Below are 12,296 nucleotides of genomic sequence, written 5' to 3'. Positions count from 1 at the left end.
ATCTGCAGGATAATAGTCCGCGCTTTTTTTTTTATACTTCTTCTTCGTCAACGTTTTCTTTTTCCTTCCTTTCTATATTCTTCACGTCTTCACCTTATCCTATTCTATTTCTATCTTTTTTTTAAAAAAAACCATTATTATTAAAGGAGGAGCTAAAAGGGGTGAAGTGCCGTGACGATAGATGGATGGTCTCGTGACTTGGGGACAAAGGAGTCCTCGAGAAGGATTGATAAGTGCTTTCCTGGCACAGTATGGCCCGAATCCCTTGACCGCATTGGATCCCATCAACTGGTATTCGCAATTCCGCTAACCTGCCAAACTAGACCTATCGTGGACTAATGCCGCGATTTACAGGGATATTGGAGACCTGCGGAGATGGAAAATTGAAAGGGTCTCTGCGGTAGTAGTAGCATCTAACCCCCCCTTGAACGTTTTTATATAACTTGACGCAACCGGAGATGGTTCCTCGACTCAACCCAGCAATCACTTCACAAATCAATCCATTTCAGCTTCCTCTCCTTTCCGTTTTAAATAGAGTGCAAAAATATCAGAGAATAGATAAACAAATGAACAAATAGCGAAAATCCCCCCTCTCCCGACCGGAAGCCAGCCTTAACCCAGGACCCAAACCTAAAAGTACAAAGGAGAACACCCACCAAAACCTAAATGAATATGGAAGTACCAGGGCCACAACGATGGGAGTTGAGTTATGTCTGTTTAATATAATGGTGACGGTGATGAGGATGGCGATCATGACACTGACGATGAGATGGGGCATGAACAAGGGATGAAAGAAAGGGCAGAGAGAGAAGGAATAATGAAACGGAAAAAAGGACTCCATACGCCGAAACCACCCAATGCGATCCAGTGAGATAAAAAAAGCTCCCCCCCTTGCCCAAAGAAACCCGTTAAAAGCAAATAACCCACCCCACCCAAAAACCGTTGGAGAGTTAAAAAAAAAAAAAAAGGAAACAAAAAAAAAGCCCCAGTCCCGAACAGAATAGAAAATCCAGGACGAGAATCATATTTTTCATACTTGTACTAGTACAATGGAAAAGTAAACCACAAACCGAGCTCCTTTCTTGCTCTTTTTTCTTCCTTCCAATTATCTTCGTTCTTTCATTTTGTTCTTGTTTTTCTTCTCTGCTTTTGAGGGGTTTGAGGAGAGAATTCGGGTGGTAGATGTGGTGGTGGGAGGAATATATTTTGCTTAGGGAAGTTCGAAAAACTGCATGGGGAAGTGGAGGAAGAATATTACAAGCGAAGAGAAGCAGGATAAAAGGGCAGAGGAAAAAGATAAAATAGCAGCCGGATGAAGTGAAGGAAGGAAGGAAGGTCAGAGGGGAAATGGAGGAAGAGGGAAAACAATAAATGAAGTGAATAGATCCCGGTGACCAATGCGCCGAACAGAGAATGGAGGGGCCCAAGAAAGCGAAGAGAGGAAGTTACTTTTGTTTTAATCAGGGGAGAAGGAAGGATAAAAAAAGGAAAAGGAGAAAAAAAAGATAAAGCCCTTCAAGGATACCCTGATATAGCAGCGTTCGCCAGAGCCGTGAGCCCCCCATCAAACGATTCTGGATAATGACTGTAGGAAACCGGTTGCGGAGTGTGATACGAGTGCATTTGCGGGTGCATATCCGGCTTGTTGCCAACGGCCTCCGCAGACTCAGCCGACATCCTCCGCTTCCTGGCAGCCCTCTTGCTCCCCGACCCGCTCTGGTGCGTGCGGTAGTGCTGCATGCAATTGTCCTGCCTGCTGAACCTGGCCCCGCACCCCGTCTCCGGACAAACGTAGTTCTTCTCCCCCGTGTGGATTCTCGTGTGTCGCGCCAGGTGTCCGGACGTGGTAAACGACTTTCCGCATTGACATGTGTACCTGCGCGAGCTCCTCTTGAGCGACGGGTTGGCGGCACTCGACGTCTTTGGCGATGGCGGCGCGGAAGTGATTGGTGCTTGCGAGCTAGTCGGCGACAGCTCCTCCGATGTTGCTGCTATCATCATCATTGCGGGGCTGGGTATTGGTGAGGAGGTCACGGAGGGTGTGGAAATGTTTGGGAAGTAGGAGCTTTCGGGGACGGGGAGGAGCTTCTCGAGGGATGGTAGGCTTAGGATCGGCGGTGTTCGCGGGGAGTACAGACTAGATCCTAATGAGCTGGACGAGGACGAGGCGGACTCGATCGAGTCATGGCGGATGGTGTAAGGTCTGTGACGGTAATCCGGGGAGAGGGGTGGGGTTGGGGATGACGACGACGAAGCGTAGGAATATGCGTAATCGCTCGCAGCTTCCTCCTCACAAAGGAGCGAAACTCGTCGCCCCGAAGAGGTGGATATGGTCCAATGGTTATTCATTTCAATAGATAGAAAGTTTCTTCTCGTTCTTCTGCTCGCTTTCCTACTTCTTATCCGGGACCTTTTTCGGCCGCTAATTCGCACAAGGTTGATGATGATACACAGGACGTGGGAGAACGAAGAATATATTGTATAGATTTTGGACGGCACTCGAAATAAATTTGACCAGGCAGGGAGGTACTGAAGGGGGAGTGAAACGAAGAGAGGGGGATATGGGGGGCTCTCTTTATTCAGACGAAACCTGAGAGTGGCAGTAAAGAAGACAAGTATAGAAGCAGCAATGACGCTGATGTTGTTCGATGATGATGATGGCAAGTCGGGCGAGTGATGATTGCGGAGCGAAGGTGACGAAGGTGTTAAAAGCGAGCAAGAATGAGGGAGAGTGTAGATAGTTAAATGTTGAGGTGGAAAAGAGAACCGGAGGAGTGGTGCTGATCCTTCTACAAGTGACAAATGCAAAACAATTGGTGACGCCTACTGTGGGTGTGGGTGGCACCCTTCGTTTTATGTCCTCGCCGCGGAACAAAGTGGTGACCGAGGAGCGTGGATGTGGATGGTACTAGCGGGGATGATAGCAGAGACAGAGGGGGGGGGGCGGAGGAGGGAGGTACCGTACCGTACATACTCTCTACTGGAGAGGGGGGTGGGCTGGTTGGTAAAGACGAGCAGCAAAGGCAGGCAGACGACAGGGGAGCATGGGGATGGCATTGGGGTTTGGGTATGGTATGAAATTGGTAGCAGCAGAATGAATAAATGGACCAAGGGGGGGGGAAGGGGAAAGGAAAGGAAGGAAAGGGGGGGGGCGGACAATGAGAGAGAGACCGCAGAACGGATAATCCGTACGCACGTAGAGTACAGTACAAGTACAAGTACAAGTACGGCAACCCAAGCTCGGAATGGCAACAGGGAAAGAAAAAAATCTTTGCTCATCCTTTTTTTTGGCACTTTTCTGAGAACTCGGGGGCTTCATAGACAAGATGTGAGGTAGGGCGTCGACATGGAATTTCGAATACGCCCTTCCCTGCCTCCGCTCGATACCGGATTTAGTATCGCTGCTTCCTCATTCGTCCTTCTTACCGAATTCAATGCCTGGATTTTCCCTGGATACATGAGTTAGTCTACTTTCGGTCAGAAAGGTACTTGTGGTTGGAGATGTACCCCCAATTTAATAGCCAAGCATTTCCTTGTGTGTGAGATACAATATGACACAGGACGAGGAGAAAGGTAGGTAGGTACAGTACCTAACACTTAACTGAGGTGAGGTACAGTACCGCTGGGTTAATCAACTCTAATATTCCCCCTCTCATGGCGTGCTAAAATAGGTACAGCAATATCAGTGACAGAAAGTAGAAAACGATAAACAATGCGATGCCTTCTTAGTTCATCTGCAATTTAGAGCCCGAGCCCTAATTCGATGGATGAAAACCCCAAAAACTCTCACCTCCCAAATAAATTTAGAGGAGAGGAAAGAAGAAAAGAAAAAAAAGGTATGATACCATAGAGCAAGAGCAGGCGAAGTGCCAAACGCGTAACAGATCAGTAACAGCGGACGGGACTTCTCCATATCATTATCCCTGCTCCGTTCACCCAACCTCACCCTCCCCTTCCCACCACCAATCCATTCCACCCCTGCTCCTCCTTTTCTTTTTCCTTTTTTTTTTCCTTTTCCTTGCTCTCTCTCTCCGTCCAGCCCTGTCGACGACTCAACGTCGTGAATTCCCATATTCCGAGGGGGGAAGAAGATAGAACAGTGGAAAAGCCCATGGGCCATGCCACACCATCACACCCCATTTTACACCCAGGGTAAAAAATCCTTTTTCCTTTCCACCTCGCGGTCAGTGGGCGACTCATGCATTGCACCCTTCTATCCCTCCCTTCACCCTGCCATCACTCACACCCCTTCATTCAGCCAGCCGGCCAAACCCCCCTCCCCTCCCCTCCCAATCCATATCAATGAGCCACAAGGGAAAAAGTGGAAAAAAGTGACCAGCACCACCCAGGTGCGTTACCAATTCATCCTACCCGTCCCGGGCAGCCCTCTTCGGACTTTCAGGCCCTTCCTAACTTTCTCGCCGCAACAGCCACACTTTAACTCGCCTTATCATACCGGTATCGGGGGTTGGCCTGGCTGTTTAAACTCCTACCGGTACCGTACCATCATCACTCATTTGTTCGTTTACCCTGCTTGACCGCCTGCTTCTTTCTGTCACATATATTTATCTCTTTTTTTTTTACCCACACCGCACACACACACAACGAGGGCTAGCTAACCCACAGAAGGTGGAAGAAAGACTTCTTCCTGCTTCCCTTTTCTCTCGTAAAAGGGAAAAAAAAAAAAAAAAAAAAAAAAAAAAAAACGATGGAACGAAAAATCCTGTATGATAAATCAAAAATTCAACGCCTCTCAATTGTAGGACTCCACACTCAAGATTGGTCCCTCTGTTCCCAGCCCTATCTCTAGTGGCTCTCCACAGTAGCAACGATTCCACCAAGCGATCGCCCTTTTCGCAGACAATCGCGAGCTGGCAATTTTGTGATCGACTTGTCCGAAAAAGTATTTAGCTACGACAACTCGTAAGTACGAGTACTCGTGAAGAGTACAGTAAGAGTGGAGGAGAGGGAAATAGAGAGAGAGAGAGAGAGAGGTTCTGTATTCTACAGTGGACTCGAGGAATTTATCAGCACTTTGTATGGTTTGCCGAGCGCCCGCTGGGAACTATCGGTAGTCCAGTCTAGCCTACCGGCAAAAGCAACCGAATCAATTCAAGCCGGGTCAACGAGCAACCGAAGCGTGAGGAAGAGATGCCGCAGTACGAGTAGACTACAGTAGTTCCTTCCTTACTTTTCACGACGTCATTCCCTTTCCCATTTTCCTTCCATCCCTTCCATCCCTTCCTTCCCGCAGTGAGGGACAAGAGGGTTGAGAGGGTTGAGAGAGAGAGAGAGAGAGAGAGAGAGAGAGAGGGAGGGAGGGAGAGGTATTAGATCGAACACCGCCACTGTGGCTAACATTCATGAACACACCAAGCTACGGTAATTAACCGACCTCACAACCCCTCATTCGTTTTTTTTTCCACCCATAAAATTTTTTACGACGACTCTCACACCGCAGATTTAAACATTTCCCTCTAGACTGACAGCCCTTTCCATCCATGTATGTACTGTACGATACAAGCACACAGGATAACCTTGGCAGGGACAAAAAAGAAAATAAAAAAGTCTTTGAGGTTTATTTGTCGCAAAAGTAGACTACCGGTATCATAACTTCTGATATCATATCTCCCTTACAGTACCTAAACCCAATCCGGTAAAAATAAAATAATAATAAAAAAAGCAATATATGTGCAAGTACAGTTAAATAGGGTAAGGTAATGTGAGGGAGGGAGAAAGAAATCATCGATTCGGTGGTGAAATCTCACGATGCGATACCTTGCTTTTGCGGGCCCTGCGGTTGCGTGATCGAGTACGGTACAAGTACAAGTACGTACTCTACTCACTCACCGTGTGGTGATGATACACGGGGAGGTTGTCATCACGATCCACTTGGTCGGCAGTGCTTGTATATAACTGTATTTCGTACGATACAAGTGAACTCGCCTGGTATGGTATGGTGAGGTAAACGTAGAAAAAGGGAAAAAGGAAATTTCTTTTCCTTTCTTTTTTTTCTTCCTTTTTTCCCCTTTCTTTCTTTCTTTTTCTTTTTTTTTTGTTCTTCCTGCTGAGAAAAAACATTTAAACTACGATCTCACGATCTATTATCTCATAGCTTTTTCTTTTCTTCTTTTTTCTTTTCTTTTCTCGCCCGCCCCACCACCGTCCTATAATTTGCCACTTTGTTGTGGGAGGAACGGAGAGGGGAAAGGGTGAAAAAAGAAAAAAGAAAAAAAACAATGAAAACGAGTATTATCTGGTTATTATCGGATCGATTGATTGTGTGTTTTGTTTGGGGTGAAAAAGGTATCATGAATATTTTATATAGCTCCGTACGTACAGTACAGTAAAAAAGATCCTTCTCGTTTAGATTTTGGGGGGGTGTATCATATTGTGGATTTGTGGCTTTCTCGCCTTTCCTTGTTACTGCGCTTCCGTTGTGTGATTCCTTCATGTGCGGGATGAGGAGATAGATGGTGGATGGGAAATTTCATTTCATCTAGCCCATGTCAAAAAATTGGGACAAATATCATAATAATAATATTATTATTATAAAAAAAAAAAAAAGTCAGGGTCCGCATCTACGATACAAGCACGGTACTGTACAGTACATGGCGCATCATGGTCAATCATCTAAAGGGTGGACATCACTCCTCTCTCCTCCGCTTGACCCTTCCGCATACTATCCATCCTTTCGAGGCGGGGGTCAGGAAGTCAGGGCAAGTACAGTACTCGTACTCCTGGGTGACAAGAGAGAAAGAAAGAAGAGAGGAAGACGCCCCCAAATCGCGACATCGACTTTCTACTCAAGTGTAATTTCTCGGAAGAATTGTTCCTCCCTGAACATCGTAATGAGTAAACGCCGTACTCGAGTACTGTACTCGTAGTCTACTGGTATGTTAGTAAACTTGATGATGTCTACCCAGGGCTAAGCCAATTCCGCCATTCATCACCCCTCCCCCACCAAAGCGGGAGGACGGCCATGCAGGTAGGCAGGCGGGCAAGCCTTCCACACCGTACGTAAGACCCGTCAACCATTCCTATTCAGGACTCGCTTCCTGTGCCCCCATTTATTCCCCTTCTGACTGTACAAGTACGAGTACAGTACCATGTTTTGGATGGATGTAGAGATTGGAGGAGGATAGGAACCAGAGTAAAAAGGTCAGCATTGAAATTTCCAAAATTATCGCTCGTTTGCTTTGCGGTACGCTACGGCAACGGTAGGGTATAATAAATGCGAAATTCTGTATGATATGTGTAATTCGCGAGCCAATGTAGCGGTGGGGCGGTTAACGGGCAAGGGAAATAATAATAAAATACTGACGCCGGAGGGAAAAAAAAAAAAGAAAGCAAAACGAGCGAAACAAAGGGCCATCTGATGGGGCAAGGGTAAGGGCAGGAATGGATGGATGCCTTATTTTCCCGAAATGGTTTTTTCTGTGTCAGTATGTTTGTCTTGCCATACTTGGCCACGTCGGCCAGAGTATCGTACCGGTACCGGTACTTGCTCCAGTGAGTAAATAGGTATGATACCTGTGCTGTCGACTTTTGTTATTATTTTTGTGCCATCCCAGGTCCTCGGTTTATTTGAAGCAGCGGACGGGAGGAAGGAGTGCAGAGAACAAAGAAAGTAGTAGCAGCTCCTACCATGTGGGGTGGAATGAAGTAATTCCTAAAACTTCGTCCCCTTGTGAAGTGTTGTAACTCGCTTCAGCGTTGTTTCTTGTTAAACGTACCGATACGGTACGTTAGAGCTATTACTAGTATGATAGCACTACCGGCTTGCTTGCTTGCTTGCTTGCTTGCTTGCTTGCTTCCCTTACCCTTAGAAGTAGGAATTCAGTCTTCAAGTACCGTTCGAGTAGACTACCAATCTACTACGGCATTCGCCATACCGCGCTAAACTTTATTGCACCCTAGATTTGCGGATCCCAGGGGCGACGAGCGCTCATTGGGCAGGCTCTTAGGTCCGGTTGTGGCTGGGCGGATTGAGGAGAGAACAAGGGGCTTGTTGTTTTTGCTTTGATACCGGCACTCGAGGTGGATTGATTATTGAAAATGCCGGTATCATCGCATTCCGAGTGAGGGGGGGCGGAGGGATGATTGCCGATCGTGGCAAATCTCGATATTGGGAGGTTTATGGCGTAAATTGACCTCCGAGCTGTGGAGAATTCAAAATGGAGTAAAATACGGTAATGGTCTGGTCGAGAGTTGATCCATTCATTCCCTGTGTTACACTTCTGGAGATACAGAACTCGTACCCCGCATCTAGTTCGTCTTTTGAGCCGCAGACCCAATTGAGAATGAGCAGGAGAGAGGTATGGTGACAATGATAACACCTGCCAAAGGAGAAAAGGCCACTTACCTATTCCCTCATATGCCTTCCAGAAGTAAAACAACATGTCTATCCGAGCGTTATAGCATCATACAGTTAGGGGGGGGGGGAAAGGGAACAAACAAAAAGCCCAACAGCGGACCCCCACCGGAGGCGTCGATACGCAGGTAACTGGGTCCAGGTCCAGGGAGCTGCAGAGGAGGGAGACCCTACAGACGAAGAAGAACCCGTAAGGAACATATCTAAAATGTTCGATGCGGGGCGTGGGGGAGAGAGGGCAGGGATCCAACGAAGCCTAAAAGAAGGGTGAGAAAATGTGTTACAGTATCATAGAATCAAAACATTCCAGCCGAGCTCGGGTTCACGCCGCTGACCGTTCGCACCGATTGACTGATCCTTCGACGGGTCCACTTCCCCCCATTTCAGCCTCTCATATCAAGTGGGGCCGTACCATAAATGGTCCCCTGACATCTGACTTTTTCGAAGGGAATCCCGAATCCGATCTTGCGATCTCGCATATTGCCCAAAAGGTGACATCGGATGCGCTTTGGGCTCCGGTTAGGGATCGGTGGTTGGTGCTTGCCGCTTTCCCCCTGCTGTGGGGGAAACTGACGGAACCTGCGGGGAGCTGCGAGTTACTTCTTCTGAAACCTTTATTATTGTTGTTATTATCATTATTATCATTATTATTATTATTATTTTACCCTGTGTCGGTATTTGATAGATCCAAAATCTACAAAATTTCTAGAAGTTCGATGCGGAAAGATCCACGACTTTCCGATCATCTCCAGATGAGGACCCTAGGGACTGGCAGATCGTAGAGGTTTGCTCTACTTGTGCAACAATAACTCTACCCTCTCAATCATTGGCAGCATCTGATTTGGCTGATGGTTTTCCCGGGTTCGGAGTATGCCTCGCGGTTTGGATAGCAGTCCCGAGAATGGGAGAAACGCAGGAACAGGCTGGAACCCCAACAGCGCTCGCGGTAAATTGTGTTTTATCCCCAATCGTACCGTGTGTGCTTTCTCACTCCCCTCTCCAAATTCCTTTGTTGTCAAAGAAGAGAAAAACAAGCAAGTCGTAATTCTTTTCCAAATCCTCCTCAATTAAGGAAACAATAATGGAAAAACAACACATAATTAAAAATTATCCCATCGTCCTTTTGTCGTCAGACCATATTTTTTTCCAACCATATCATTGCTAAGGTAGCCCTCTACCGGAATTTACCGCTTTAGCGAGCTGGCTAGTATCGGGTCGGTTCTCTAAATGAACGACGTGATGGTCAGTGACTGCAATGATCCTTTCCCTCATCCTCGATCATCCAACGTTATTTGTTCTAGAAATTGGATGATTTTCTTCATGATACTGTTGCTTCGAAAACCCTTTCGCATCCAATAAAGCAACGGGGCTGCCACGTGACGTACCAGCGTATCTCTCGTACGAATCCAAATAAAGATCGCCAGAGCTCACGGTATTCTTCACAGCTTCGCTCGATTCGAGTGCATTAACCCAAAGCCCCAACCTACTACCGGGCTCGGCCACAGGCCAGCCTCGATATGGGTGCAAAACTCTTGACAGCCGGAGTAACCAAGGAGCGATTGAGACATCGACAAAGGTTACGTATGGACCCTGTGACCGCCATCGCACGGGAAATGTCAGTCCAAAAATAAATTTAAGCTCTCCCTCAGGGTGACCGTCTTAGCAAGACTTCCTCCCGGGGTTTCGGTGGCATTATAGGTGGAGCAATCTTGGTTAGCCACAAGATCGGAGCTCACCAGAAAGAACGGACCGGCAGCATCTGCTGCGTCAACAATTTTGGAGATCTGCAATGAATAACGCAGAATCGTCAGTGATCCGCATATGTCAAGTGTAAGGTGTGGCAGTCCGATCTGATGGGAATTCAAGATTTTCAATCTCGGTCCCACTGTCGGCAAGGTGCAAGATGTGAGGGGTTCGGCAGATATGACATGCCACTGAATAGCAAAATGGGTCACACTGCCTTGCCATGTGGTTTTGGCTTGTCTCTGACACCGTGCTTCGCACTGAGTGCAGTTCGGTGCCGTATGGCATGCCATTTTTTCCTCTTTATTTTCTCTTTTATGTTTTCCTTTTTTTTGTCCACCTTTTTTCGTGGTTTCGGGGGTAGTGAACTGACTGACCTCAACCCTTAGCTCTTCGGCGTATTCAATCTGCTTCCCTTGCTCCTGCGCTTGTAGGTAGCGGTAAAAACCCGGTACGATATTACGGTTTACCTGTACCCAGGTTCTGTAAATCCCATCCTAAATAGACATCTGGAGCCAGAAAACAGGGGCGTGTTTACGTGGTCCACCCATAGCCTTGATGTTGCCTTCAGCTGCGGATGCTGAGGGAGTAAAGCCGTGCCGACTTCGAGGTCCTCTAGGTATTCCAGTAGAACAGTACTCTCGTAGCATCCCCAGCTATATCATTCGGAAAAAGAAAAAACAAAACATTAGAAACCCCGGTTTGATTTGGCTTATTGAACGTACTACACTCCTCAACTCCCGACGTTGCGAAGAAACTTACTCTCCATGCTTCAATGCCGGGACTAGTCCTCTTGGATTGATTTCCAGCAAACTTTGAGGTTTCTTGTATGGATCAACCTCAATGTATTGGTAATTAAGCCCCTTGACTTCAAGCGCGATCCATACTCTCTGAACAAAGGGGCTACTCGGTAACAGGGTCAGCAAACGGAGGCTAGACTAAACGACTGGTTGATATTGCCTATTTGAAATACGGCCGACGTATTCTCTTTCCACCGAAACGAAGAGAAGTTAGGATCTAGTGAGGTAGGGAATACAGACCAAAAACAGCTTCCAAACAACTTCAACTCGTTAGCCTTCGAGTGCCGCTTTACCGTCTGTAGTGCCTGGCCTGACGCTTTCTTATGGTAGGTTTTCTGCGAAAGTTTCCCACCAAATTCACCTCCCCGAGGAGGTGAGATAGAAGAACTGTCAATAGACATATCCCTGATGCTGATGAGGCTGGGCAAGATTTTAGGGCAATTGGATTCTAGTTGACGCTGGGATAACGGTGATCACATGGTATGCGTAGGAAGCTACAGAAATTATAATGAAACTTAGGGGAGATTTCTGGGTATCAAAAAACCACAATGGATTCGTGAGAACAGCGTCATCGCATGAGTATAGATTGTTATGTCCTGTGCGTGGTGATGTCGCTTAGACGGGAGAAAGGATTTAAAAACGAATGACATCGCTTCCAGAGGAGTGGAACCTCGGGTATAACAATATAGTGTAGTCTCACGCCACTCCCCGCGGAAGAAATCGACGTGGCGGCGCAGGAGGCGAGAAAGAATTGTAGAGGAAAAAGGTATGATGATCGGTGGAGAGATTGACAAAGGCTGAGTTAAACTCACCTGTACTTTCTTCATTTCTTTCTGGCGTTTGATGCCTTCACGCTCTACTGTGCACTTTTTGATACGATCACTTTCCTCCAACGTATGTCGGTGGACCTCGCCTAGTAGTCCTGGGATTCCATATTGGTCCATATCCACAGCCTTATTGGATGCTAGTATGCCCAGGGAGTGCGGACCATCCCCTGCTCCCGAGTCATTCAGCTGTAGTTCATCTCCAATCCCTAAACCCATAACATCTTCCAACTGTTGCTCAAGAACCTGTCCATCTGCCGTGGAGCCCTCTCCGACATCTGCTGGATCCCCGATCCTCGCTCTCTGTGGGAGCCCTTCCTTTCTCACTCTTTCAATAGTAAATGTCTTCCCTACACCGCTTCCATCCTCCACTATCGTCTCTACTACCTTTATCTTCATATCGCATAGATCCCGTTCCCTTGCGGCCCGCTTCCGCTTCTTTTTATTTGGATCTTGATTTTGCGGTGTCCCGGGAGGTCTCCCTTTGAGACGGCAATCATAGTAATGCGTTTGAAAAGGCCCTTTCTTGGACTTTTGCGTGGATCGATGAGACCT

General features: G+C 47.2%; 1 protein-coding gene; it reads right to left on the bottom strand.

Annotated features, from left to right (window-relative positions):
* Positions 1 to 484: 484 nt before the first annotated feature.
* On the bottom strand, positions 485 to 2,815 carry GSTUM_00011420001 (uncharacterized protein). XM_002841908.2 has 1 exon: positions 485 to 2,815. Exon 1 carries the CDS (start codon positions 2,347 to 2,349, stop codon positions 1,516 to 1,518), a length of 834 nt encoding a protein of 277 aa, XP_002841954.1. The 5' UTR covers positions 2,350 to 2,815; the 3' UTR covers positions 485 to 1,515.
* Positions 2,816 to 12,296: the final 9,481 nt, after the last annotated feature.

This window comes from Tuber melanosporum, assembly GCF_000151645.1.
Source record: "Tuber melanosporum whole genome shotgun sequence assembly, scaffold_84, strain Mel28".
Taxonomy (NCBI): Eukaryota; Fungi; Ascomycota; class Pezizomycetes; order Pezizales; family Tuberaceae; genus Tuber; species Tuber melanosporum.
Note: the sequence above shows the minus strand (reverse complement) of the source record. Positions and strands in the feature narration are given on the sequence as shown.